The 27,576-nt window shown below is 45.3% G+C and overlaps 2 protein-coding genes across 4 annotated transcripts in view; one reads left to right on the forward strand and one right to left on the reverse strand.

The window, feature by feature from the left end:
• LOC140398241 (potassium-transporting ATPase alpha chain 2-like) overlaps positions 1-27,576 on the forward strand; it is a 99,738-nt gene that overhangs the window by 48,884 nt on the left and 23,278 nt on the right. For both annotated transcript variants that reach the window (XM_072486665.1, XM_072486664.1), the window contains exons 11-14: positions 2,539-2,731; positions 3,745-3,920; positions 21,476-21,612; positions 24,030-24,180. In XM_072486665.1, coding sequence (XP_072342766.1) covers positions 2,539-2,731; positions 3,745-3,920; positions 21,476-21,612; positions 24,030-24,180 — 657 coding nt within the window. The remainder of the gene's footprint in view (positions 1-2,538; positions 2,732-3,744; positions 3,921-21,475; positions 21,613-24,029; positions 24,181-27,576) is intronic.
• The window catches only part of LOC140398244 (uncharacterized protein CXorf65-like), a 68,270-nt gene continuing 44,487 nt past the window's right edge, over positions 3,794-27,576 (reverse strand). For both annotated transcript variants that reach the window (XM_072486681.1, XM_072486679.1), the window contains one exon: positions 3,794-3,893. The gene's annotated coding sequence lies outside the window, so the exon portion shown is untranslated. The remainder of the gene's footprint in view (positions 3,894-27,576) is intronic.

Raw genomic sequence — 27,576 nt, forward strand, 5'->3', positions numbered from 1 at the left:
CCTACCATTTTCATTAGAGTACCTATTACGATCCCAGACCAGACCCCAACAGTGGCTAGGATAATGGACCAAAACACCAATATTATACTTTATTTACAAAGACTGTGTTGAAAGAATGGTTCACTACAGGAATGATTGCATGAAAAAATAGGGCTTTGGTATTTTAAAACAAAACTTTATTATGAATACAACATTAAACTCTTTAACTTCACATCCAAAAAGAACAGTTTACAATTACCCCTTAACTGCGACTCAATTCTCCATTAAACAAGAAAAGAAACATACAGCTCTTAATCCAGTTTAAAATCAGAAGTTGAGTAATCCTTGCTTTGCAGAACAGGCCTGGGCCCTGATTAGAACCCCTGCAGACTCTGGCTGAATATCTTCAAATAGCTGCTTCAACTAGGTTGTTTCAGCCTCTTTCTTGTCTTCAACCAAGACTGCTCTGCTTTAAAATATTATTACTCTTTTTTAAACCTATCTTACTGTGAGATAATTGTGGACACAGTACCGGACAGATCAGACTGCAACTCTTCCCCCAAAAGTTTTCTCAAAAATCTCTCTCTCCCTTAACTCCACCCAGCACTGACATCATCTCCCCAAGCTGAAAAACAAATGAACTTTCCAGAGATTGAATGCACATTAACTCCCCAGGAGCTGCCCCCAATCAAACCACAATGCATTAGCTCAGACTGAAATAAAACATTCCTTTGTCACCTTCTGACTTCTAAAGGCACCCAGGCACTGCAAAACTGAATTATAAAATAAAACATGACCACTGCAGTCAAACACACTCCAACCTCAGATTTTTAACCCTTAAATTGCCAAATAATTTGAATCCAATCCAAAATCCAATCTAAAATCTTCCAGTCATCACATTCCCCAAATCAAAATACGGCATAAATCAACATAAACAGCTGGTATCAAAGGAAAGTGTTGAGCTCATTCAATGTGTGTATTCTATTATGCATGTATGCTTTTGACCATCATTTGTATGCAACAGGCACAACATGTTTTAGAACCTGCAAGCATGTAACTGATGGCATGAAAATTAATGAAAATAAACAAATAATAAAGTAATTTTGAATGACAATAACTTTAAAAATAATTCTGGGCGGCACAGTGGTGCAGTGATTAGCACTGCTGCCTCACGGTGCTGAGGACCCGGGTTCGATCACAGCCCGGGTCACTGTCCGTGTGGAGTTTGCGTGGGTCTCCCTCCTACAACCCAAAAGATGTGCAGGCTAGGTGGATTGGCCACGCTAAATTGCCCCTTAATTTGGAAAAAAATAATTGGGTACTTTAAAATTTATTTAAAAAGAACTCAATAAGTTGCAGAAGAATGATTATCTTTCCTGCTCAGTCTGTTGGTTTGGTCTCCATGTGAAGACACACTCTGAACAATTACAACTGAAGCTATTTACATTTGAGATCATGAGATGAGGCCAGTTTTAGGAGCAGAATCTGGTTCGAGCAGAGCGATTTATCGAGACTTTGGCCTTTATGCCCCAGAATTCTGCAATTGTTTAATTTTAGAAGCGCAGAAGGAGGCCATTTGGTCTATTGTGGCTGCACCAACTCTCCAAATCAGCAATTCACTTTATGCCGTTCTCTTGCCCTCTCCCCATAACTCCGCCTTCTTCCTTTCCAGATCTTCCTTTCCAGATAACATTCTTCCTTTCCAGATAACAAACTACGTAACCTTAGCTTTCTGGGTCACCATGTCATTTTGAATCTCAAGCTCATTGCAAAACTGACATCAACTACAGGAAGTATTTTTCATGATCGCAAGACACCCGAATAATAAGTTCCAGCTGGGTGGCATTTGTAAAATTAAAAGATTGGTAGTCAGGTTTCAATAATATCGAAGAAAATGAATTTCCTTTAATGAGGCTAGACGTGCAGAAGTAGAAACAAAAGAGAAAATGCTGGAAAATCTCAATAGGTCTGGCAGCATCTGTAGGGAGAGAAAAGAGCTAACGTTTTGAGACCAATGACTCTTTGTCAAAGGTTGATGCAGAAGTAGAAATTTTTATGGTGCATCTTCAAGCACATAACCTATTGTGACTCCTCTTAAGTTGGGCTTTGGGCCTCATATCAATATTCTTTGAGGAGATCAATTTATGGCTGCATTCTTTGCTAACAGCTGCCATCGAGCAAGGCCGGGGTGGGTGGTGGGGAGCTGAGCCCAGGACCACAGTGAAATCTAATTGACGAGAGGAACTCAAAGGGAAGCATTAAGCCTCTCAATCATATGACTGGTTTAGCCAATGTTTGAAAAGTCATCCATCCAATTTGGGGTCGGACATTTGTCAGGCGCCCTTTGGGCATGGGCTGTGGCAACATGAAATTGGGGTTCCTTGGTTATTATTCCGTGTCCAGGTAACGAGAGTAGCAGGACCCAATTTTTCCTCTCCCTTTTTAAAAATTCTTAACAAGAAGTTCTAATATTCATAAAATATTCCATTGCATCTTTTCTCCTTACAGCAAAATGAAACTAATACATTAGATGTGTAACTTATGCATTTTTATTTTTAGCTGTCCATTCATAGGAACAACAATCCATATGATAAACGTCTCCTCTTAGTGATGAAGGGAGCACCAGAGCGCATCTTGGAGTCTTGTTCCACCGTAATGCTTCAGGGCAGAGAGGTTCCACTGGAAGATGACGAGATAGAAGTCATTCAGTCAGCTTATCTTGAATTTGGAGGATTGGGAGAGAGAGTTCTAGGTAAGAGGACTAGGTAAGAGGTGCACCGTGTACTGCCCATGGGAGCATTTAAATTGAGCAAGTGATCTTACTGGAATTCATAATCAACTGGAGAAGATAACAATTAGCTCAATGAATCTATCGAACAGCAGTGGCTGGGATTTGTTGGTTGTGGGCGGGCTGTAAAATTTGGTGACCCAGCAGAACGTCCACTGACATTTGGTGGGAATTTCAGATGGAACCAGCCTGTGAAACCAGAACAGTCAACTCATCCAGGGCCTGGTTTGAGATTTATTCCTCCTCTAATGCTTTCAGTAGAAAAGATCAAGAATGTATCCATTTATTTTTTTGAATACAATAACTCAACTAACATTGATTTCAGTAAAGACCTCCTCCTTCAGGTACCCCATCCCAAGAAGGCATTGGCGGCCATGGACTTCCATTGGATTGGTCCAGGATTAGATCTGGCAAACCTCTGCAGTGGTTTGCTGTTGCCCTCTACAGTATGGTTGACCAGGAAACCTTCCTTCTCTTATCGCCTGCCATTTGCTGAATATTTCTCTTTGGTGTTATTAAAACTAACTAGTGAATGATGGGTTTTAGACAGACTCAATTGCAAGTGATCACTTTAACCTAATTTTCCTAGGTCATTGCATTAGCAGAGGATCTGTTGTAGATTTGGTGGGACTGAAAAGTTGGCTGGTGCTATTTTCAGCATCAATAAGTGTTATTTTGCATTTCTCCTGTGCTATGTTTAACTTATGATTATAGAATTATTGCAGCACTGTGGGAGACCATTGGCCCATTGTGTCCGCACCAGTTTTTGGCGTGATGCTCGATTTCTCTGCTAAATCTCAGGAAAGCTGTTTATGTAATCTTAAATATTTTGCAATTTTCTTCCTTAAATCAACCAAATGTTCCACATTCAGTCTGTTTTTATTTTTCTTGCCAATCGACTGTATAGATTTTGATGGAAATTTAATGTCGCATTTACGTTTTGAGAGTTTTTGATTAGCAATTTTCAATTCTTTTAGGATTTTGTCATCAATATTTGCCAAAAGACAAATATCCAGATTTGTACATTTTTGACGCAGACAGCAGGAACTTCCCAGTCTCCAATTTATGCTTCATCGGTCTCCTGTCTCTGATCGATCCACCCCGCTCGAGTGTGCCGGATGCTATCCTAAAATGCAGAAGTGCAGGAATCAGGGTATGTGTCTTCTATTGCATGTAACTTGCAGTTAATACTTTCCATCTAATAATAATAATAATCGCTTATTTTCACAAGTAGGCTTCAATGAAGTTACTGTGAAAAATCTAGTCGCCATATTCCGGCGCCTGTTCGGGGAGGCCGGTACGGGAATTGAACCCGCGCTGCTGGTATTATTCTGTATTACAAGCCAGCTGTTTAGCCCACTGTGCTGAACGAGCCCCAGAGGGTGGTGAGTACATGGAACGCATTGCCAGGGGAGGTTGTGGAAGCAGATACATTAACAGGGTTCAAAAGGCATCTCGACAAACACATGGATAGGATGGGTATAGAGGGTTACTATACAAGGAAGTGCTGATGGTTTTGGCAAAGGTTGGTATCACGACCGGTACAGGCTTGGAGGCCGAAGGGCCTGTTCATGTTCCTGTTCTTGTTTTTTGTTCTTTGTTCTGTGGCTTTAAATTCCAGATTTCCAAACCGTGGCAATCTTGGAGGTATTTTGGGTGGGAATGGTACTCTGTTGCTTTCAGAGTGAAACTAATTGCAAATGACCTTGGTGCCCTGGTATAGAGAAGCAGAAAGCAAGAAGATGGTCTGAAAGGTAGAGAACTAATGGCTAAATTATTTACTTCATCCACAGGTAATGGTTATGGATGTACCATGATTGTAATAATTTACTAAATATTAGGGTAACGTTCATATTTATTACCTAGGAATATATATCCTTTAAAAAATCAATCAGTGTACATAATATTGAAAGGGAATTTCATTAACTTGGTCTAGAGGGCTTTTTACTGGAAGCTGAAGTGGCCCACACAGCTTTTCAGCACAGAACCTGCGACATCTGTGAGTAGAGAAGACAGCATACAGTCAATCAGATTAAAGATTTCTCAGACAGCAAAGCCTGAAGTTAAAAAAGCATGAAATAGTTATATTTAAGTCAGTGTACAGAAAGCAAAACAAAAGATTGGACCATATACAAAGAATTGGGGGAGAAACTACTGTAGAGAAATATAGACATAAAATAATATAATTATTATTTATTTTAAAAACTGTAACTTCATTTTCTTTGGGAGTGAGATTCCACACCATTTGCCCCCTCACTGCCCCTCCCACCAGCATCAACACCCTGGCAGTTACCACTGACTAGAAGCTTAACTACCAGCCATATAAACACTGTTGCTACAAGAGCAGGGCAGAAACTGGGAATTCTGTGGTGAATAAATCTCCCAAGGTTGTCCATCATCTACAGGACACAACTCAGTAGCGAGATGGAATACTCTACCCTTGTTTGGATGAGTGCAGCTCCAGCAACACTTTAAAAAAAAAACTCAACACCATCCAGGACAAAGCAAATTGCTTGATTGCACTGCATCTACTACCTGAAACATTCACTTACTCCAGCACCAACGCACCATGGCTGCAACATGTGCCATCTACAAGATATACTGTAGCAACTGGCCAAGGCTACTTCGACAGCACCTTCCAATCTCATGACATCTATCACCTAGAAGAACAAAGGCAGCAGATGCATGGGAACAGCACCAACAACAAGTTCCTCGAGAAGCCGTCTTGCCTTGGGACTATATTGTCATTCTTTCACTGTTGTTGGACTCAATAGCCTGGAACTTCCTCCCTCACAGCATTGTCGGTATACCTATGACACATGTACTGCAGCAACTCAACAAGGTGGCTCACCACCACTCAAGGGCAACTAGAGGGGGGCAATAAATGCTGACCTAGCCACTGGTCAAATCTTAAGAGTAAATACGTTAAAAAAAGCAAAACTAAAAAGCATCCTCTGAGCAGGAAGTTGACTGGTCAGGGGGCAGAGGTAGGAACGATGCGATGGCATAGTGGTATTGTTGCTGAACAAGAAAACCAGAGACCCAGAGTAATACCAGGTTCAAGTCCCACCATTGCAGATGGTGAAATTTGAATTCAATAAAAATATGTAATTAATGATGACCATAAAATCATTGTCGATTGTCGTAAAAACCCATCTGGTTCATTAATGTTGTTTAGGGAAGGAAATATGCACCCTTACCTGGTCTGGCTTACATGTCACTCCAGATTCACAGCAATGTAGTTGACTCTTAACTGTGCACGCTCAAGAGCAACTAGGGATGAGTGATAAATGCTGGCCCAGCCTGCGACACCCACGTCCCATGAACGAATAAATGAAAATGTATCACAGAATAATTAAGTGCAGAAGAGGCCCTTTGACCCATTGAGTTTACGTCGACTCATGAAAAACGCCTGATCCATCAACCTAATTCCCATTTCCCAGCACTTGGCCCATAACCTTGAATGTTATAAAACTAGAAGCAGGCGTAGGCCATCTGGCCCCTCGAGCCTGCTCCACGATTCAATGAGATCATGGCTGATCTTTTGTGGATTCAGCTCCACTTTCTGGCCCGAACACCATAACTCTTAATCCCTTTATTCTTCAAAAAACTATCTATCTTTATCTTAAAAACTTTTAATGAAGGAGCCTCGACTGCTTCACTGGGCAAGGAATTCCATAGATTCACAACCCTTTGGGTGAAGAAGTTCCTCCTAAACTCAGTCCTAAATCTACTTCCCCTTATTTTGAGGTTCTGCTTTCACCCGCCAGTGGAAACAACCTGCCCGCATCTATCCCATCTATTCCCTTCATAATTTTATATGTTTCCATAAGATCCCCCCTCATCCTTCTAAATTCCAACGAGTACAGTCCCAGTCAACTCAACCTACAGTCCCAGTCTACTCAACCTCTCCTCGTAATCCAACCCCTTCAGCTCTGGGATTAACCTAGTGAATCTCCTCTGCACACCCTCCAGTGCCAGTATGTCCTTTCTCAAGTAAGGAGACCAAAACTGAACACAATACTCCATGTTATGACATGCCAACTGCTCATCCAGATACTTTTTCAAGGATATGTGGCAACCCGTCTCTACCACCCACCCAGGAAGTGCATTCCAGGCCGTCACCACTCTCTGGGTAAGAACAGTTTTCCTCAAATCCCCTTTAAACTTCCTGCTCCTCTCCTTGAACTTGTACCCCTCATAGCTGACCCTTTAACTAAGGGGAACGGCTGCTCCCTATACACCCTGGTATATGCCCCTCATAATCTTGTCCACTCAATCAGGTCATCCCCTCAGTGTTCCTAGCTCCAGCGAAAACAACCCAAGCCTATCCAACTTCTCTTCATAATTTAAAGTAGCTAATTGAAAGGACATTTTGTTATGTTAAAGGCACTATATAAATTAGTTGTTGTTAATTTGCAGTCCAAGTCTGTAATCAATTGACATAGGAACTTTAAGGAGATCAGACATTTCCTTATTGCTTCCTGTCCAGCTAGGAACCAATGCACAGAAGCATGCAATCTGCAGTTCAGGTCTAATAAAGTCTATTGAGGAAGAAAGAGTGGCTTATCTTCCAAGGATAGAGCCTGTCAGGATTGGGAGATGGGAATGGACATTGTGAAGACTGTTAGGAAAAGAAAGATAGTTTTAAGGAATTCATATTTGTATTGTTTAACATTAGAAATAAGGTATAGTTTTAAATGGGCATAATTTAATGTTATTGTGTCTGGAGAGGTAAAACCTATAGTTATATTCATGCTGTGAGGGTTGGTTATGTTCCAACTGTGTCTTTATTGTGCTTGGAGAGGGCTATGAGGAATAAATAAAAAGCATGAGCATGTGGGTGTTGCTCAGCAACTAGGGCCTTATAAGAGAAGCTTTTACGTTTTAGTTTAGCTAATTTGGTTGCAGTGAGAGTGAAGATAGTGCTCTCAGTACTGCTAGAAGCAGTTGTTTTAGAAGGCTAGAGAGGGCATATCTCTTCCAGCTTTGCTAAAGGAAAAGCCAGACTTTGTAGTAATGGCTAAGAAATCTGAACAGCAGCTAATTAAAGAGATTAGAGAAATGAACAGAAGTTCCAAGATGTCTGAGTTTAAAGGTACTAGAACAGAGACCAGCTCAGTTAAAAGACAGACAGAAACAGCAGAGAAATGTGACGTGGTTACTCAATGTGTTTTTGCACTGGCGGTGGGATCAAAGCCAGAGATAGTTGTGTCTTTGGATGCAGAAAAGTCCTTCAACAGGGTTGAGTGGAGATACTTGTTTACGGTTCTGGAGAACCTTGGGTTTGTTCCTGGGTTTGCGTCGCGGGTGCAGCTGTTGTATGAGGTACTGTCGGCTAGTGTGTGAACTAACCCCATGAGTTTGGGGTCCTTCAGGTTATATAGGGGGACGAGGCAGGGTTTTCATTTGTTTTCATTGTTGTTCACATTGACGATTGAGCCATTGGCAATTGCATTGAGCCGGCAATTACATTGAGAGCCTCGGAAAAGCGGAGAGGGATTGTGAGGGTGGGATGGAGAACATGGTGTTGTTGTACGCTAACTATCTTTTGTTATACGTAAGGGGGTAGTGATGGATGATATTATGGCGATATTGGAGATGTTCGGCTCTTTTTCGGAATCTAAGTTGAATGTTGGGAAAAGTGAGTATTTTATGGTTGGCCATCGAGGGGTTGGGGGGGGGGCGTTGAGGTGAGGGGGCTGCCTTTTCATTGTGCTGGGACTAACGTCAACGATCTGGGGGTCCAGATGGTGTGGGATTGGGCGTGGTTTCGCAAGCTGAACTTTGTTGGTCTGGCAAATAGGGTGAGGGCAGATTTGCAGAGATGGGATAGCCCTACATTGCCTCTGGTGGGCCAGGTGCAAATGATTAAGATGAATATATTGCCAAGAATCGTGTTTTTGTTTCAATGTCTTCTGGTTTTCCTGCCTAAAGCAGTTTTCCACAAGCTGGAGCGGCTTATAACAGGGTTTATATGAGCGGGCAAACTCCCAGATTTGGAGGACGGTTTTATCGAGGGAGAGGCAGATTAGGGGGGGGTGGGGGGGGGGGTGGGGGGGGGGGGCGGGCAGATGTCTGGCACTGACGAACCTGTTGTTTTACTATAGGGCGGCCAATGCAGAGCAGATGTTCGGTTGATTTGGGGATCAGGAGGTTGCCTGGACCATGGATGGAGTCGGGGTCATGTAAGGGGTCGTGTCTGGAGGCCTCTCTGTCATTTTCCCCAGCGAAATATTCATTGAATTATCATAGAATTTACAGTGCAGAAGGAGGCCATTCGGCCCATCGAGTCTGCACCGGCTCTTGGAAAGTACACCCTACCCAAGGTCAACACCTCCACCCTACCCCCATACCCCAGTAACCCCACCCAACAATAAGGGCAATTTTGGACACTAAGGGCAATTTATCATGGCCAATCCACCTAACCTGCACATCTTTGGTCTGTGGGAGGAAACTGGAGCACCCGGAGGAAACCCACGCACACACTGGGAGGATGTGCAAACTCCGCACAGACAGTGACCCAAGCCAGAATCGAACCTGGGACCCTGGAGCTGTGAAGCAATTGTGCTATCCACAATGCTACCGTGCTGCCCTATGCGGTGGTTATCTCCACATTAAAGATATGGTGGCAGTTCCGCCAGAATTTTAAGCTGGGGATGGGGGGGTGGGGGGGGGGGGGGTGGTGGTGGTGGTCGTCAATCTGATTCCCTATCTGCAGGAATCGTTTGTTCCAACCGGGCAAACTTGATGCCATTTTCGCGGGGTGGAAAGGTAAGGGGCTGAAGAGGGTAAAGGACCTATTTTTGGAGGGTTGATTTGCTGACTGGGTGGAGCTGAGGGAGAAAGCAGGCCTTGGTAGGGTGGATATGTTTAGGTACTTTCAGGTCGTGTGACTGGGTCCGCCGAGCTTTTTCGACATTCCGGGGGTGCCACCATCCACCTTGCTGGAACGGATTCTCTCCTGTGCGGGGTCAGAGGAGGGTAGTACACCTAGGTTGTGTGGTCAGATCATGGGGAAGAGCAGGTTCTGATGGAGGAGGTGAAGGCGAGGTGGGAGGAGCTGGGTCCCCTTTTGGAGGAGATGTGGAGTGAATCTCTCCGCAGGGTGAACGCTATGTCCAATGTATGTTTATTACAGCTTTAGGTGATATTCAGGGCATATCTTACCCAAGGCCAGAGCAAGTTGGTTTTTTGAAGGGGTTGAAGATAGGCATGAGCACCTGTGAATCATGCGCACTTGTTCTGGTCCTGTCCGAATGGTTGAGTTTTTGGAGCTCTTTTTTCAACACCATATTGGCAATTTTAAATGTGGATTTGGAGCCCTGCCTGTAAGTAGTCCTATTTGGGGCGTTGGACCAGCTGGAATTAAGGACTGTGCTGATGGTGGATGCTCTGGTCTTTGCCGCATTGTTGGCTCAGGGGCAGGTTCTGCTGAGTTGGAGTCAGGCGATACCGCCCAGTGCGTGACTGGGTATCTTGATCGAGTTCTTGCACCGAGTGAGTGACAGGTTCTACCATAGGTGACCGTTTATATTGCATTTCAAGGATCTAGTTACTGTTACCTATGGGGGGGGTGGGTATATGCGGTGGCAGGGGGGGGGGTTGTTATAATTGTTGATGGGGTTTTTGTTTTGATATGTTTGTTGAGGTTAATACATGTATTATTGTTTGATTGTTGTTTAAGTATAAAATGTTATAAATTTAATTCGAGTATTTTCCCCAAAAAAAGAAACCACAGGGAAGGAGGCTGAGATGCTGGAAAGACATCTAAAGTGATTGTCAGGTTTGTGAAGTTTTACTAGAGCCTCTGGGGCGTGAGTTGAAATAACTATGGAAATTGATGGCTGTATCTCGGAGTTTGTGTGAAACCAGTTAAGACAAAAGAAACCTAAAAGAGGATGGTATAAAATTCTGGATTAGATTCACTGTTAAAAGTGGAGTGGAAGCTTTGTTTAAAACGTCATTTGGAAAATCTGGTCTGGACATCCAGAATGCAAACCGTTAAGGGACAGCATTATTTTGAGAAGATTTCAAAACATAAGTTTGGGAGTCGAATTTGGAAATTCTCATATGACAACTTTCTGATGAGCTTCTCAGGAAAAATCCACAGACACTAACTTGGGTTCAGAGCAGACTGGTCACCTTGTGTGCTTAAAATAATTTTTTTGTGTTAATGAGACCATTGTAGCTAAAGATATATTTTGTAATCCATGTTAATCTATAAATCTGTATTTGTTAAGCAAAGGGGGAGTAAAGGAGTATTGTATAATTAACTTTTCATGTTTAATAAATGTTTTTTCTATTTGTTAGAACTAATTAGTGCTCCTGTGATTCTGTTCCCCATTCCGAGATCCATTCCGGGATCTTTCCATCTAGTTATAACATCAACTGGGATTGTGACAAGGTTGACCAGAAAAGTAATACTTATTCTGCTAAGAGTAGTGTGACGTGTTTTATTCAGAATCACAGAAAAATACAATGCAGAAAACACTCTTCAGCCCACATGAAAAACACTTGACCTACCTACCTAATCCTATTTCCCAGCACTTGGCCCATAGCCTTGAATGTCATGGCGTGCCAAGTGCTCATCCAGACACTTTTTAAAGGATGTGAGGCAATTGCCTCTACCACTCTCACAGGCGATGTATTCCAGACCGTCACACGCTCTGGGTAAAAAGGCTTTTCCTCACATTCCATCCCCCCCCCCCCCCCAAAACCTCCTGCCCCTCACCTTGAACTCCAAAATGACCTCCTTGCTGTTGTAATCTATGCCTTAATTGATACGGCAAGTGTCCCATATGCTTTTTTCACTGTTCCTTTGTTCCGAGGATTAATTAAATCAAATTACAGAGAGATTAACTATTGACGTTATCCCACTCAGTCAATTGACAGAGGCGAAATAAATCAGTTTGTTGAGTTATGTTCAACATCATCTCACTAAAATGTTAATCAATCCGCCTTCCAGAAGGCTGGAGAAATGTATGCGGCAGCACATGTGAGACTCTAACATCCAATTGATACAACAATGGAACTTCATTGTTATGGCCTGAGTAACACTGTTGCTATTAAGCTGTGATGTGGAGATGCCGGCGTTGGACTGGGATGAGCACAGTAAGAAGTGTTACAACACCAGGTTAAAGAGGTGTGACTTATAGCCACGTTCCGCACACATGAGTACGGCCTCAACCGGGACCTTGGATTCATGTCACATTACATTCACTCCCCACCATTTGGCCTGGGCTTGCAAAATCCTACCAACTGTCCTGGCTTGAGACAACTCACACCTCTTTAACCTGGGATTACCCCTCTCTCTGGATCTGTAACAACTTAATTACCTGCAAATGCTCACATTCAAAGTATCGTCTTGCATCTTTGACTTTGTCTATATATATGTTTCTGGAACCTACCTCTTCATTCACCGGAGGAAGGAGCAGTGCTCCGAAAGCTAGTGATTTGAAACAAACTTGTTGGACTTTAACCTGGTGTTGTAAGGCTTTTTACGATATTAAGCTGGTAAAAGAACATTTCATAGCATCATAGAATTCCTACAGTTTAGAAGGAGGCGTGGGTCTCACCCACAACCCATAGATTTGCAGGGTAGGTGGATTGGCCAAACTAAATTGCCCCTTAATTTGGAATTTAAAAAAAAAGAAATGTTTTTTTCCCTTGCTGTTAAAATTAATTAGCCATTCTGTGATTCTGTTCCTCCGCGCTTTTTAAAAAAAATATTTTTTTATTCTCCTTTTTCTCATTTTCTCCCAAATTTACACCCACCAACAATAAACAATAATCAGTAACAAATATGTCAATAGCCATATCAATAACAACAATCCCATCCTCCCACCAAACCCCAAACATTAGCCCGTATGTTCACACAAACAAATGAAAAAAAGGAATTAGGGATCGCCCATAGTCGCCATTAACACACACAGCCCCCCTCCCCCCCCCACCCATCCGTCCCAACTAATGTTCGATGTTATCCAGTTCTTGAAAGTGCATAATGAATAACGCCCATGAATTGTAGAACCCCTCCATCCTTCCCCTCAGTTCAAACTTAACCTTCTCAAGAGTCAAGAATTCCAACAGGTCCCTCTGCCATGCCAGGGCACAGGGTGGAGAGGTTGCTCTCCAACCTATCAGGATCCGCCTTCGGGCGATCAACGAGGCGAAGGCTACAATATCTGCCTCCACACCTGTTTCCAACCCTGGCTGGTCCGACACCCCGAATATGGCCTCCCGGGGGCCCGGGTCCAGTTTCACGTGCACCACCTTAGAAATTACCCTAAAAAACTCCTTCCAGTAATCCTCTGGTTTTGGACAGGACCAAAACATATGAACGTGATTAGCGGGTCACCACCCCCCCCCCCCCCCCCCCCCCCGCAACATTCACACACATCTTCTACTCCTTCAAAGAATCGGCTCATCCTCGCCCTCATGAGGTGTGCTCTGTATACCACCTTCAGCTGTATCAGCCCCAACCTCGCACACGAGGTGGAGGCATTCACTCTCCAGAGCACCTCACACCAGAACCCCTCCTCCATATCCTCTCCCAACTCTTCCTCCCACTTTACTTTGATCCCTTCCAGTGGTGCCTTCTCCTCTTCCAAAATAGCTCCGTAAACCGCCGACACTGCCCCCTTCTCCAGTCCCTCTGTCGTCAGCACATCCTCCAGCAATGTGGAGGCCGGCTCCACCGGGAAGCTCTGTATCTCCTTTCTGGCAAAATCTTGAACCTGCATGTATATAAACATTTCCCCCTGTTCCAGCCCATACTTCGCTTCCAGCTCCTTCACTCCTGCAAACCGACCCCTAAGAAACAAATCTTTTAGTGTCTTAATCCCCTTCTCCTCCCATTTCCGAAAATTTCCATCCCACTTCCCTGGCTGAAATCTGTGGTTCCCTTGACCCTGCCCCCAACCTGAAGTGTTGGCAAAACTGCCTCCAAATTCTCAATGAAGCTACTGGGCGGGATTCTCCGAAATGGAGGCAGAGTGGTTGCGCCGTCGTGAACGCCGTCGCGTTTCACGTCGGCGTGAAACGGGCACGGACACTACCGATTCTGGCCCCCATAGGGGGCCAGCACGGCGCTGGAGCAGTTCACGCCGCTCCAGCCTCCCTTCCTGGCGTCAACTGGGCGCCGCGCCAAACTGCGCATGTGCAGTGGCACCGCGCCAACCCATGCATGCGCAGGGGACTTCCTCACCGCGCCGGCCCCGACGCAACATGGTGTGGGGGTTCAGGGGCCGGCATAATAAAATAGGGCTGGGCTGGAGAGGCCGGCCCGCCGATCGGTGGGCTCCGATCGTGGGCCAGACCCCATCGGAGGCCCCCCCCTCGGTGCAGGAGCGCTTTTCCCCGCCCCACCGGCCGCCCCCCGACCCTATGCGCAGAATTCCCGCCGGCTGCGAGCAGGTGTGAACGGCGGCGGCGGGACTCTGCCGTTTCCACGCGGCCGCTCGGCCCATCAAGGCTGGAGAATCGGCGGCCCCGCCGCGGACAGTGGCCCGCGACCAGCGGCGCGCCAAACGCACCGGCGCGCCAAACGCACCGGCGCTAACGGAGCCGATTCTCCGCTCCTCGGAGAATCGCCTGCCAGCATCGGACTGGCGCCGCGGGAAAAAATGGCGTGAACAGAGATTCTCCCATATGGCGCGGCATGGGAGACTCCCACCCACTATTATTGGACTCCCTGAGTATTTCCCGGGGCCATCGGGAGCGGCGCTGTTGCTAGTGCTTTCAATCCCGACCCCCTGCAAAAACTCTCCTGCATTCTGACCTACTGGGAATCAACCCCCCTGACCCAACTCCGCACCTTCTCCACATTCGCCGCCCAGTAGTAATACATCAGGTTCGGAAGACCCAAACCCCCTGCCTGCCTTCCCCTCTGTAGCAGCGCCTTTCTAACTCTGGCGACCTTCCCTCCCCATATGAATGAAGTAATCCTTCCCTCAATCTCTCTGAAAAAAGCTATTGCCTGGAAAATCGGCAGGCATTGAAATATAAACAGAAATCGGGGCAACACGTTCATTTTAACCGCCTATACCTGACCCGCCAGTGACAGAAGGAAACCATCCCACTTTGCCAGATCAGTTTTCACTCTCCCCACCAAACTAGAAATGTTGTACCTGACCCCCCCCCCCGCCCCCCCCCCCCCCCCAACTCCCGGACAACCTGCACCCCCAGGTACCTAAAGTGAGTCCCTGCCCTACGGAATGGCAGCCGCCTGTTGCTCTGTTTACTTGCTATAAATATAGCAGTCAATATGGTCGCCTTTCTTAATCCTAATTATGAGTATACTTTCAGAGTCGCCAGGTATCTCTCGACACCGCCACAAGGTTCACCCCGAATACCGATCAAAGAGCCAATACACCAGTTAGTTAGTATCGGCTACCTGAGTATTAGTCCTTTGTTCCTCGGAGGCCATCAATATGTTAATAGACCCAGAGTTTCGATTCCGTCTGCTGACTGCTTTCCAAATAGACATTCAGGCTCTGTGCCTGCTTGTTGCTTAGTATTGTCCACATTTCCCTATAGTCTTTGTGAGTGTCCATTTTGTGTTCTGAAAGTGGCCATCCCAGATGGTTGCTGCCCCCACCCCCAGCCAAGACACCATAAAATACTCACACTTGTCTAGATTTAGTTTGTACCCCGGGAAAGACCCAAACACTCGAAGCAGCTCCAATATTCTCCCTATCAACACACTCGGTTCCGACACGTATAACAGCAAGTCCTTGTCATATAAGGACACCCTATGCTCTACCCCCCCCCCCCCGCACTATTCCTTTCCATACCCCTGAACTTCTTAATGCAATGGCCAACGGCTCAATCGCGAGTGCAAACAGCAGGGGGGACATAGGACGTCCCTGCCTAGTCCCACGGTGGAGAGAAAAGTATCTCGAGCTGATGTTGTTTGTGCGGACACTCGCCCTCGGCTCCTTCTGTAACAGCTTTACCCAGTTCACAAATCTTGGTCCAATCCCAAACCACTCCAGAACTGCCATCAAGTACCCCCATTCTCCTTGGTCAAACGCCTTCTCAGCGTTCAATACCACAACCAGCTCTGTTTCCTTCCCCTCCGCCATAATGACGTTCAATACCCTTCTAACGTTTGAAAAGAGCTGTCTCCCTCTCATGAACGCCGTCTGATCTTCACCTATCACCTTTGGGAGGCACTCCTCCAGCCTATCTGCCAATACCTTCGCCAATACTTTTGCGTCCACATTCAGAAGTGATATGGGCCTATACGACCCACACTCCGTCGGATCCTTATCTTTTTTTAGCATCAGGGAAATCGATGTCTGCCCAAGGTTTGTGGCAACACCCCCTTCCCTATTGCCTCTTCAAACATCCCCACCATCAGGGGTGCCAGCTTATCCTTGAATTTTGTATAATATTCCACTGGAAACCCACCTGGCCCTGCCACCTTCCCCGACTGCATCCTCCCAATCGCATCCTTTATCTCCTGCTCCACTATCGCTCCTTCTAATGTAGCCCTGTCCCCTCCCCTAACCTCTGGTACTCCAACCCATCTAGAAATTCCTGTATCTCCCGGTCTCCCCCAGGTGGCTCTGACCTGTACAACCCTCTTATAAAATTCCTCAAAGACCTTGTTAATCAGATCTGGAGCCGCCACCAACTTCCCTGATCTATCCCCCACCTGAACAATTTCCCTTACTGCTGCATCCCTCCGGAGCTGACCTGCTAACATATGCCCTGCCTTACCTCCATGTTCGTAAACTGCACCCCTTGCTCGTCTCAGCTGGCGCACAGCCTTCCTGGTAGATAGTCGGTCAAAGCCCGCTTGTAGTTCTTTCCTCTTTTCCAACTTCGCTGGGTCCCCATTTTCTGCATAACTCCTAACTACCTCCAACATCTCATCTATTACCCTCTGCTACTCCAACCTCTCCTCTTTGTCCACCCTGGCCTTAAACAAAATCACCTCACCCCTCACCACCACCTTTAGAGCATCCCAGACAACTGCCTTCGACACCTCACCCGTACAGTTGAAACCTACATATTCCTCAATTACCTTTTCAATTTTGTCACAAAACCCTTGGTCCCCCAAAAGTCCCACATCTAGTTTCCACCCCGGCCTCTACGCTACCCACTTCTCCAGTACCATATCCACCCAATGCGGAGATCTGACACTGCAATTGTCAAGTATTCCGACCCCTTAACCCCAGCCAGCAAAGCCTTCCACAGCACAAAGAAGTCGATCCGCGAGTATACCTTATGGACTGCTGAGAAAAACGAGTACTCCTGTTCCCTCGGGTGCAGAAACCTCCAAGGGTCCACCCCTCCCATTTCCATCATTAGCCCAGCCAACGCCTTTGCCTCCCCCTGATGGAACCAGCGAGCGCGGCCGTGACCTGTCCAACCTAGGCTCCTGCACCAAGCTCCAGTCCCCCCCACTATCAGTTTGTGTGTGTCCCAATTGGGACCGTATACACTTAACAGCACCACTAACCTCCCCTCCAGCGCCCCGTCACAATCACACATCTACCCCCCTGTTCTGCCACCACCTTCTCCATCTGGAAGCGTATTCTTTTGCTGACCATTATCGCTACCCTCGAGCCCTTCCGTCAAATCCAGAGTGAAACACCTGACTAACCCAGCCCTTTTTAAGTCTCACCTGGTCCTTCACCCTCAAGTGAGTCTCCTGCAGCATTGCTACATTGGCTTTCAAACTTTTAAGATGCGCAAGCACTCTTGACCTCTTGACCGGACCTCCTAACCCCCTCACATTCCACGTGACCATCCTAACTGGGGGTCTCTCACCCCGCCCCCTCCCTCCCCCCACCCTTCTTATCCACCATCATCATACCACCGGGCCCTGCCCCATGAGCCTGACCCACCCCTATCCATTATTAACATCGAACACCTCCCCCCCCCACCCCCCCTCCCAACCCCCCCCCTCCCAACCCCCCCCCCCCCCCCCGACATTTCCTCTCGAAAAAAACGTCTCCCAGCGTCAATCCCTCCCCCCCCCCCCCTCGCTCGCCTCATAGGCCCATCGAAACCTGCTAACCAGGCTCCAATGTCCTCCGCGCTTTTATAAAAATAAATAAAAGTTATGGTCTTTTGAGCGAGGGTTCTATTCTGGGATCTTCCTTTCCAGTTATAAAATCAATTGAGATCATAGCACATTGGAATATTATCACAGCGGCATGTGTTGAATTCTGATCCCAATGCAAATCAAAACATAGCTATTGGCAATTATTGAAATAAAAATGTCATTGTGCAAACCAACGGCCACATTGCACTGCGCCCAAAAGGTAGCTCGCCACGGGACAGCGTGGCCAATTAAAAACCGGGAGACCCCGTTCCTGGGATCTACCCGGCTCGCAACGCCTCACGCGAGCTAATGTGATCTCACGAGACTTTGCGATGTAAATCCCGCCAATTGTGGGCGAATCACCTTTTAGCAAATCTGCATATTCGAGTGAGCTAGTCTCACTCTAATATGCAGTTTCTCGAGGTAAAGGAGGTATTGGTATCTATCCCCTTGCCTCGGAGACTTTGGGCGGGCGCTGTTCAGCACTGGTCCCCCAAACCGTGACCAGACAAGACGGCATGCGTGGGGGTGTCCCAGGGGATCAGAGGCCCCCAGGTGCATTCTCTTTAGGTGGTTTTCTGGCATTGCTGGCACCACCTGGGCACACTGGCACTGTCAGCCTGGCACCCTGGCACTGCCAAGCTGCACAGGTGGCACTGCCAGGGTGCCAGCTTTGCTCTACTAGGGTGCCAATCAAGCTCGCATGTTTTGTGCGCTGGCGATTGGGCCGGGGGTGCCCTGTATGGGTGTTAGGGGGAGGATGCGTTAGGGGCTAGGCGCCCTCCCATAGTGCGTTAGGGCTTGGGAGGGTGGGGGGTGGGGTGGGGTGGGGGGGGGGGGCGGTGGTCAGGGCGATTGGGACTCCATTTAAGAATGACATCTCGATCTCATGCTATATTGCGGAGTTTCGGCAAGCGGAGCTCCTCAGTGTCGAAAATGGCGCTATGTGCAGAGTCAGCCGTTCTTCCCCGCTGAGGCCCCTTATTTAACATGAGTGGCATTGTATAGCCATGTGAACAAATGGGACTTTGTTCCCATTTAGTTGAATCGCGCCCAAAGTGTAAGATAAGAAAAGGTTTACACAATTATGAACATTACAGTATACAGATATTAGAATATGTTGCAAAATGCAGGTGTCCTCCATTTTCAGAATAAAAATGTAAAGATCTACTCCACTCTTCATTTTGTATTAAAGTATTAGAAGGTTTGAAGAGATATTAATATAGGTGTTCAGAATTATGAGGTGTTTTAGGAGAGCAAATAACGAAGAACTGTTACCACGGATAGGAAACCAGAGGACGCTGATTTAAGATACTGGATGACTAATAAGCAAAATAGAGGGAGCTGAGAGTATTTTTTCAACCCAGCAAGTCATACCTGGAATACATTGCATGAGAGAGTGATTGTAGTAATATCGTTTAAAAGGAAATTGAATGTATACTTAATAACTCACAGGGCTAAGGGCAAAGAGCAGGGAAATTGAATTAAGTGGGAAACTCAGTCAAGGTCTGACGTAGGCACAATGATGTAAATAGCCTCCTACTCTACCGTTAGATTCCGTGATTCTATATCTAGAGCAGATTCCAAATTTGCTACAATCATTTGCCAAGCTTGTGTTTGGCGTTTTAAAAAAATTAATAAAGAGGAATCCTTTACTTTCATAAAACAAGAAAGGATTGATGACAAAGTGATGGGAACTTCAAAACAAAAAAAAGAAACTAACATAGTATTCTTATTGTTATGGACCAGGGTTTAGAGAACCCCAAAGTGTATCATGGAGTTCACCTGACCCACAACTTTTACTAGATTGTGGTATGGGGAGCACACGGCCCACTCTACAGGTGAGGTACAGCAGAAATGGAAAAGTATTTTTTAAAGCAAAACAATGTTTATTCTATGAACTCAAGTTAACCTTTTTAAAACATACAGTGAACATCTTAGCAACCATTAATTCAAATACAACCCCCAAAGAATACAATACTAAGTAATCCTTTAAGCTTTCCTTTTACCATCGATAAGACTTGAAACACCTTTTACCAGAAGCACATCAGGTTAAAGTCATTACTGTTATTAGTTTTATATCACCAGGATCATTTACAGTCTTTAGATTACAGAGAGAGACTCTAATACACCTGCTGGCTGTGACTGCAGCTATCCAGCTCTGAAAACGAAACTAAAACACACCCTGCAGCAAACAGCCTAAAACAAAAGTAAAAAGCTGACAGCCCAGCTCCAACCACTCTCTGACATCACTGTAGTAATAAACACCCATTTCTTAAAAGTACTCTCACAACAGGTATTTATATGCACACCCATTTCTAAAAGGTACATTTCTTAAACACCCATTTATAAACACCCATTTCTTAAAGGTACTCTCACATGACATTATGAAATATATCTGTAGTTACCACCACTTGAGAGACATATTTATCAAAAATGAAACACAAAACTTTAGAATGTCACATCACTAGAAAGATTCTCCACAGGGTTCGCCCCTCCATTAAGTGATACATCAACCGTAGCAAAACATGAAGTTGGCTGAAAAAATACAGGTTCCTTGTATGTTACGATCGTGGACTTGAATTTTAAACATCTTGCTGTGTACTGAGAAAGTCAGCTTGTTGTAAAATTGTTAAATTATTTTAATAATAGTAAAAACAGTAGACATAGAACTGGATGATCAAAAAATAAATCTGTAAAACCTAAACTTGGTGCACTGTACTTACTCTGCCTTTTCTGTAAATAATTCTATGTCGGAATTTACAGAGAACCTGATCAGGCTGATGTGACAGCATATATATAGTATGATATATAATATATATAATCTAATTCCACACTCTGGCATCTATTAATTGGGAGCACATTAACCTTCACAAGGCTGTCGACTGATGACATGCCAATCTGCCGATTTCCTTAATGGAGATCAGGAGGAATTTCCTCTCTCAGAGGGTAGTGAATTGGTGGAATTCTTTACCGCAAAGGACTACAGAGGCTGGGTCGTTGGGTGTGTTCAAGGTTGAGATGGACAGATTTTAATCAGTAAGGGAATTAAAGGTTATTAGGATAAGGTGGGAAAGTGGAGTTGAGGATTATCACATCAGATCAATCATGATCTCATTGAATGGTGAAGCAGACTCAATGCCGAATGGACTACTTCTGCTCCTACTTCTGCCTCTCTTTCTTCATCTACCCATCAGGGGGAACAGATTTTCTCTACCTATCAGTCTAGATCCCTCATGATTTTGAACACCTCTATCAAATCTCCTCTTCGCATTCTCTTCTCCGAGGAAAACAATCTAAAACAATCCATGTAACAACTTCCTCATTTCTGTATCCATTCTTATGAATTCTTGCTGCGCACTCTCTCTACTGCCTTCACATCTTTTAAGCATAGAATGGCAATAAGTTACCAGTTTCTGTCCCACAAGAACATCAGATAAAAAGCTATAAAATTGGACATATTTCCGAACGTTCAGAAGAATCAAGGTGTAATGATTTTATGTATTTAACCCGACTGTGAATTTTGCAGGTCCTGTTAAATTCCATAAAACCACAAAATTAACAGTATCTGATGTACTGTAAGTCCTTGCATTTTGTTATTTTTTAAAAACCTCATCATTAATAAATGCCTATTTTTCTCTCCCTGACAGGTCATTATGATCTCTGGTGATCACCCAATCACAGCGATGGCTATAGCAAGGAGTACTGGCATTTTCTCAGCTGGTAGTGAGACAGTGGAAGACATTGCAAAGCGTCTTAATGTCTCTGTCGACCAAGTGAATAAAAGGTAGATTGAGGTAATCTGTGTTACACATAATACTTTTTCTTTAATACTGTTATTATTGAGATTTAATTATTACAGATAATTATGGGGCAATCAACAAGCAGGGCACTAATTTCCCACAAGTTACTCAATGCATTCTTGAATACTCCTAGTGTGCACTGGTTAACTCAGTTCTGATGCAAGGTCATCAACTTGAAACATTAACTCGTTTCTTTCTCTCCAGATGTTGCCTGACCTCTTAAGTATTTCTAGCACTTTTTGTTTTTAATTTCAGATTTCCAGCATCTGCAGTGTTTGGCAATTCATTAACGCTGTATCTCAAACCTTTGCATATAAGAAACAAGGCATAATTCCGTATTCCATGGTCTCACACACGCAGTGCGGGGTTGGGGAAAGGTGGGGGGGGGGGGTGTGTGTTTGGTGGGGGGTGGTGCCGCACCCCCATTTAGAAACATAGATAAATAGGAGCAGGAGTAGGCCATTCAGCCCTTCAAACCTGCTCCACCATTCATTATGATCATGGCTGATCATCCAACTCAATAGCCTGCTCCCACTTTCTCCGCATATCCTTTGATTTCTTTAGCTCCAAGAGTTATTTCAAACTCCTTCTTGGCAACAAGCAATTTTTTGGCCTCTACTGCTTTCTGTAGTAGCGAATTCCACTGGCTCACTATTCTCTGAGTGAGACCTAAATGGTTTACCCCGTACCCCGTATTCTTAGACTGTGACCTCTTGTTCTGGACACCCCTGCCATTGGGAACATCCTTCCTGCATCTACCCTGTCCTGTTAGAATTTTATAGGTTTTTATGAGATTGCACCTCATTCTTCTGAACTCCAGAATCCTCACCGACTCAATCTCTCCTCATACACCAGTCCCGCCATCCCAGGAATCAGTCTGGTAAGCCTTTTCTGCAGTCCCTCTATAGCAAGAACATCTTTCCTCAGATAAGGAGACCAAAACTGCGCACACTATTCCAGGTGTGGTCTCACCAAGGCCCTGTATAATTGCACCAAGACACCCTGCTCCTGTACTCAAATTCTCTTGGTATGAAGGCCAACATACCATTTGCCTTCTTTATTGTCTGCTTTACCTGCATGTTCACCTTCTGAAACTGGTGTACGAGGACATCCAGGTCTTGCAGCACATTCCCCTCTCAATTTATAATCATTCAGGTAATAATCTGCCTTCCTGTTTTTGCTACAAAATGAATAACCTCAGATTTATCCATAGAATGGCCCCCCTTATATTGCATCTGCCACACATTTGCCCACTCACTTAGCTTGTTCAACTCACACTGAAGCATCTCTGCATCCTCCTCCAGCTCACCCTCCCACCCAGCTTTGTGTCATCTGCAAATTTGGAGATAATGTTTTTAGTTCCCTCATCTGAATCATGAATATATGTTGTGAATAGCTGGGGTCCCAGCACTGATCCCTGCGGTACCCCAAGAGTCACTGCCTGCCATTCGGAAAACAACACTTTTATTCCTACTTTTTATTTCCTGTCTGTCAACTAGTTTTCTATCCATCTCAATATACTACCCCCAATTCCAAGCACTTTAATTTTACACACTAGTCTCTTACGTGGGACTTCGTTGAAAGCCTTCTGAAAGTCCAAATACACCACATCCGCTGGCTTCCCCTCATCAACTCTACTAGTTACATCCTTGATTAATCCAGTAGATTTGTCGAGCATTTCCCTTTCGTAAATTCATGCTGACTCTGTCCGATCCTCCCACTGTTTTCCAAGTGCTCTGATATTAAATCTTTTATAATGGACTCTAGTATTTTCCCCCACTACCAATGTCAGGCTGACTGGTGTTAGTGTGCTCTAGTATTTCTGATAGAGGCATCACATTTGTTGATATCTATTGGGCGGCACGGTAATATAGTGGTTAGCACTGTTCCTTCACAGCATCAAGGTCCCAGGTTTGATTCCCGGCTTGGGTCACTGTCTGTGCGGTGTCTGCACATTCTCCCCGTGTCTGTGTGGGTTTCCTCCGGGTGCTCCGGTTTCCGTCCACAAGTCCCGAAAGACATGCTTGTTAGGTGAATTGGACATTCTGTATTCTCCCTCTGTGTGTCTGAACAGGTGCCAGAGTGTGGTGACTAGGGGATGTTCACAGTAACTTCATTGCAGTGTTAATGTAAGCCTACTTGTGACAATAATAAAGATAGTAATATGTTGCGGCGTGGGCCTCAGGCATAGAGAAGCTAAACTGATCAAATCCACATACAGATTTTAAATGTATTGACAGCCGGGGCAACAGAAAGGTTTTAATATTGAGTTTAAGTTGAAGGGCCCCACAATCGACATGCCTGGTGATAACTGAATATCCTGTGATCTAAAAATATGGCAGATTAATGAATGCAGTAAATATAACTGGTGTAAATGTTCTTTGTATTTTGAATACTGAAGGGACGCCATAGCTGCTGTGATAAACGGTTCAGATTTCCAAGAAATGGACCCCGAGTTCCTAGATGACATTTTGAGGAGTCACGGCGAAATTGTATTTGCCAGAACATCACCTCAGCAGAAATTGATTATCGTGGAGGCCTGTCAAAGACAGGTAACCATTCATCAGATAATCTAAAGATCGCCCGGACAAGTGGTAGCACTCTCACTCTTAAGTTGCAATGGTGTCGATTTAAGTCACACTCTAGGGAATGGATTGCATGATCTAGGCTGATACTCTAGTGCGGTACTGAAGAAATGCAGTATTGCTAAAGGTACCATTTTCTAAACCATCTACCTTTATATCGAAGCAAAATACTCTGGATGTTAGAGATCCAAAATAAAAACAAAATTGCTGGAAGACCTCCGCATGTCTGGAGAGAGAAACAGAATTGAAGGGGCTAGAAATGCGATGGGTATTATGCTGTTGAAGAAGAGAGAGGGTCAGAAGGAGCCAAAGGGAAGGTGAGGGATGGGTTAGAGGGCGGGGGTAGGGGAGATTAGTTACCAAAGATGTCATGGAACAAAAGGCAATGGTAATGGTTCTAGCCACTGTTTCCAGATCGAAGCTGCTGACCAGGGTGGTGCTGTTGTTGTCTGGCGTACTATCCATACAGCCTGTTTTTCCCCCCAACTCCATACAGCCTGTTTCTATCTCCTTCTCAAACAGGACTGTGCTTGTAGATCCATTGATTCGGTCTATTCCTGCCCCATTGAACTGATTTCTTCCTCTCTTGACTCTTTTGTTTTGATTCAGCTTCTTCCTGCCCCACTGAATGCATTTCTTCCAATCTTGACCTTTTTTTTCCCTCTTGTCCAGTCTCTGCCAACCTATATTTGTCATTCTTCTGATACCCTACATCATTTCAACAATTTCCTTTTTCCTAGCTCTAACTGACTCCCCCACTATGGATGTCCAATCCCCTACACCTCCATCCCCCAGCAGGGTGGTCTGAGGGCTCTACGTTTCTTCCTTGAATGGATGACCGATCAGCCTCGATCCACCACCACCATCCTCCTCTGCCTGGCTGAACCTGTTCTCTCATTGAACAATTTCTCCTTTAACTTGTCTTACTTCTTCCAAACAAAAGGAATGGCTATGCATCCCCATACAGGCCCTAGTTCCGTCTATCTGTTTCTTCTACTTCTCTCCTCTTCTTAGACAGTCTCTCTGAGTTGAGGATGACTTGCTTCCTCACTAAAAATGAGTTCTCAGGTCACTGTTGGTCATGCATTAGACTTCGTCACAAGTGGGGCAGATGGTAGTTGGAAGAGCGAGTGGGTAGGGTTCTGGGCTGCCACGCGCTGCTTTCTCTGATGATGCTTGACTTCAGCTTGGTCCCGATGATGAAAGCTGAGGTGTTCAGCTCCTTCCCAGTGCTTTTCCTCCACTTCAAGGTGCAGTCTTGGACCAGGGATTCCCAGGAGACTTTGAGGGTGTCCTTGAAGCGTTTCCTCTGCCCGTCTGGGGCTCGCTTACTGTGTACTCAGACTAGAGCTCATGTTTCAGGAGTCTCGTGTCAGGCATGTGGACGATGTTGCCCATCCAGCAGAGCCAATCGAGCATGGTCAGTGCTTCGATACTGGTGGTGTTAGCCTGAGAAAAAACCTGCCTGTTGTGCGTATGTGGGACAGTCCTTGGTCCCGTCGTACTTGAGGCCCCGCACTACCCATCCCTCATCTATTTTTCTTCTACATGGATAACTATATCAGTGCCACTTTCTGTTCTCACCCAGAACTGGGAAATTCAGCAATTCTGTTTCAAATTTCCACCCTTCTCTCACATTCTCATGGTCCATCTCTAACATTTCCCTCACCTTCCTTGACTTCTCTGTCTGCATTTCTGTGGACCCACAGTCTATTTATATTCATTATAAAGCCACAACTCCCACAGCTGCCTCAACTACTCTATCCTGCTTCCATTAAGGACTCCGTTGCATTCTCCCAGTGTCTCTGTCTCAGTTACACCTGTTCTGATGATGCTACCATCCACAATGGTGCTTATTAAATCTTCCCTAAGTTGAGGATCCCTCCCGCTGTGGTGCTCGACCGTATCCAGCCCATCCTTTCCCTTCCAGAGCTATACTTGGCTTCTCTTCATCCTCACTTTCCACTCCATCTGTTTTCAAAAGCTCATCCTTTGCCATTCAGTCACTTGTCCAGCATGATGTCAGCACCAAATACATCTTCCCCTCCCCTCTCCTCTCAGTGTTCTGAAGTTCTACTTGTGACACTTTGGTCCACTCCTCTATCTCCCCAAAACCTCATCATTTTTTCCACAGCACCTTCCCATGCAATTGCAGGAGGTGTAACACTTGCCCTTTTTCCTGCTCTCTCCTTACTGTCCAAGGCCGCAAGACACACCTTCCAGGTGAAGCAGTGGTTTACATATGCTTCTTCCAATTTAGTCTACTTTCATCTCCTCTACACTGGGGAGACCAAACGCAGACTAGATAACTTCTTTGCAGAACACCTCCACTCCATCACAAGCATAACCAGACCTTCTTGTTACTTGCCATTTCAATGGACCATCTTGCTCTCATGCCCATTTCTGTCTTTGGCCTGCAACAGTGTTCCAGTGAAGCCCAATGTAAATTGGAGGAATAGACCCTCCTATTTTGATAAGGCACTTTATAGCCGTCGGAATTCAACATTAAGTTTAACATCTTCAGACCAATAACTCTGTCTCCCATTTATTTTCCTTCTTGCTAAGTGCAGTCTGTATCTTGTTTTTGCTCTCAGACAGGACTGACCTTTATTCTGCTATTAAGACCTATTCTTGACTTATGCTTTGTTTTTTACTACAACCATTACCACTCCCTTTGCCTTTTGTTCTTTGATATCTTTGGTATGTAATGTCCCCCTTGCCCACTAACCCCTCCCTATCACTTCAATTCATGATATCCAACGGCAACAACAGTGTAACACACTCTGTGTCACATCAAGGATCCTACTGAAGGGCACCTCTCTGGCCAAGGGTGCCAAGGCAGAATGCAGGTTTCCAGAAAACAATTTAGACATGTTTGCATCCCCATCCCCCATGTCTCCTTGTTCTCAATTACAAGCACGGTAGCATTGTGGATAGCACAATTGCTCCAGGGTTCCAGGTTCGATTCTGGCTTGGGTCACTGTCTGTGCGGAGTCTGCACATCCTCCCCGTGTGTGCGTGGGTTTCCTCCAGGTGCTCCGGTTTCCTCCCACAGTCCAAAGATGTGCAGGTAAGATGGACTGGCCATGCTAAATTGCCCTTAGTGTCCAAAATTGCCCTTAGTGTTGGGTGGGGTTACTGGGCTATGGGGATAGGGTGGAGGTGTGGACCTTGGGTAGGGTGCTCTTTCCAAGAGCCGGTGCAGACTCAATGGGCCGAATGGCCTTCTTCCGCACTGTAAATTCTATGATAATCTATGACATTGACATCTGACGCTCGCAGTTAGGGAGGCTGTTCTGCCTTCATCCTTACCTTTGGATGGACGTGAATCCTCTGAGGATGACGAGTTTGTAAAATTTGCCT

Source organism: Scyliorhinus torazame, chromosome 21 (assembly GCF_047496885.1).
Source record: "Scyliorhinus torazame isolate Kashiwa2021f chromosome 21, sScyTor2.1, whole genome shotgun sequence".
Classification (NCBI taxonomy): Eukaryota; Metazoa; Chordata; class Chondrichthyes; order Carcharhiniformes; family Scyliorhinidae; genus Scyliorhinus; species Scyliorhinus torazame.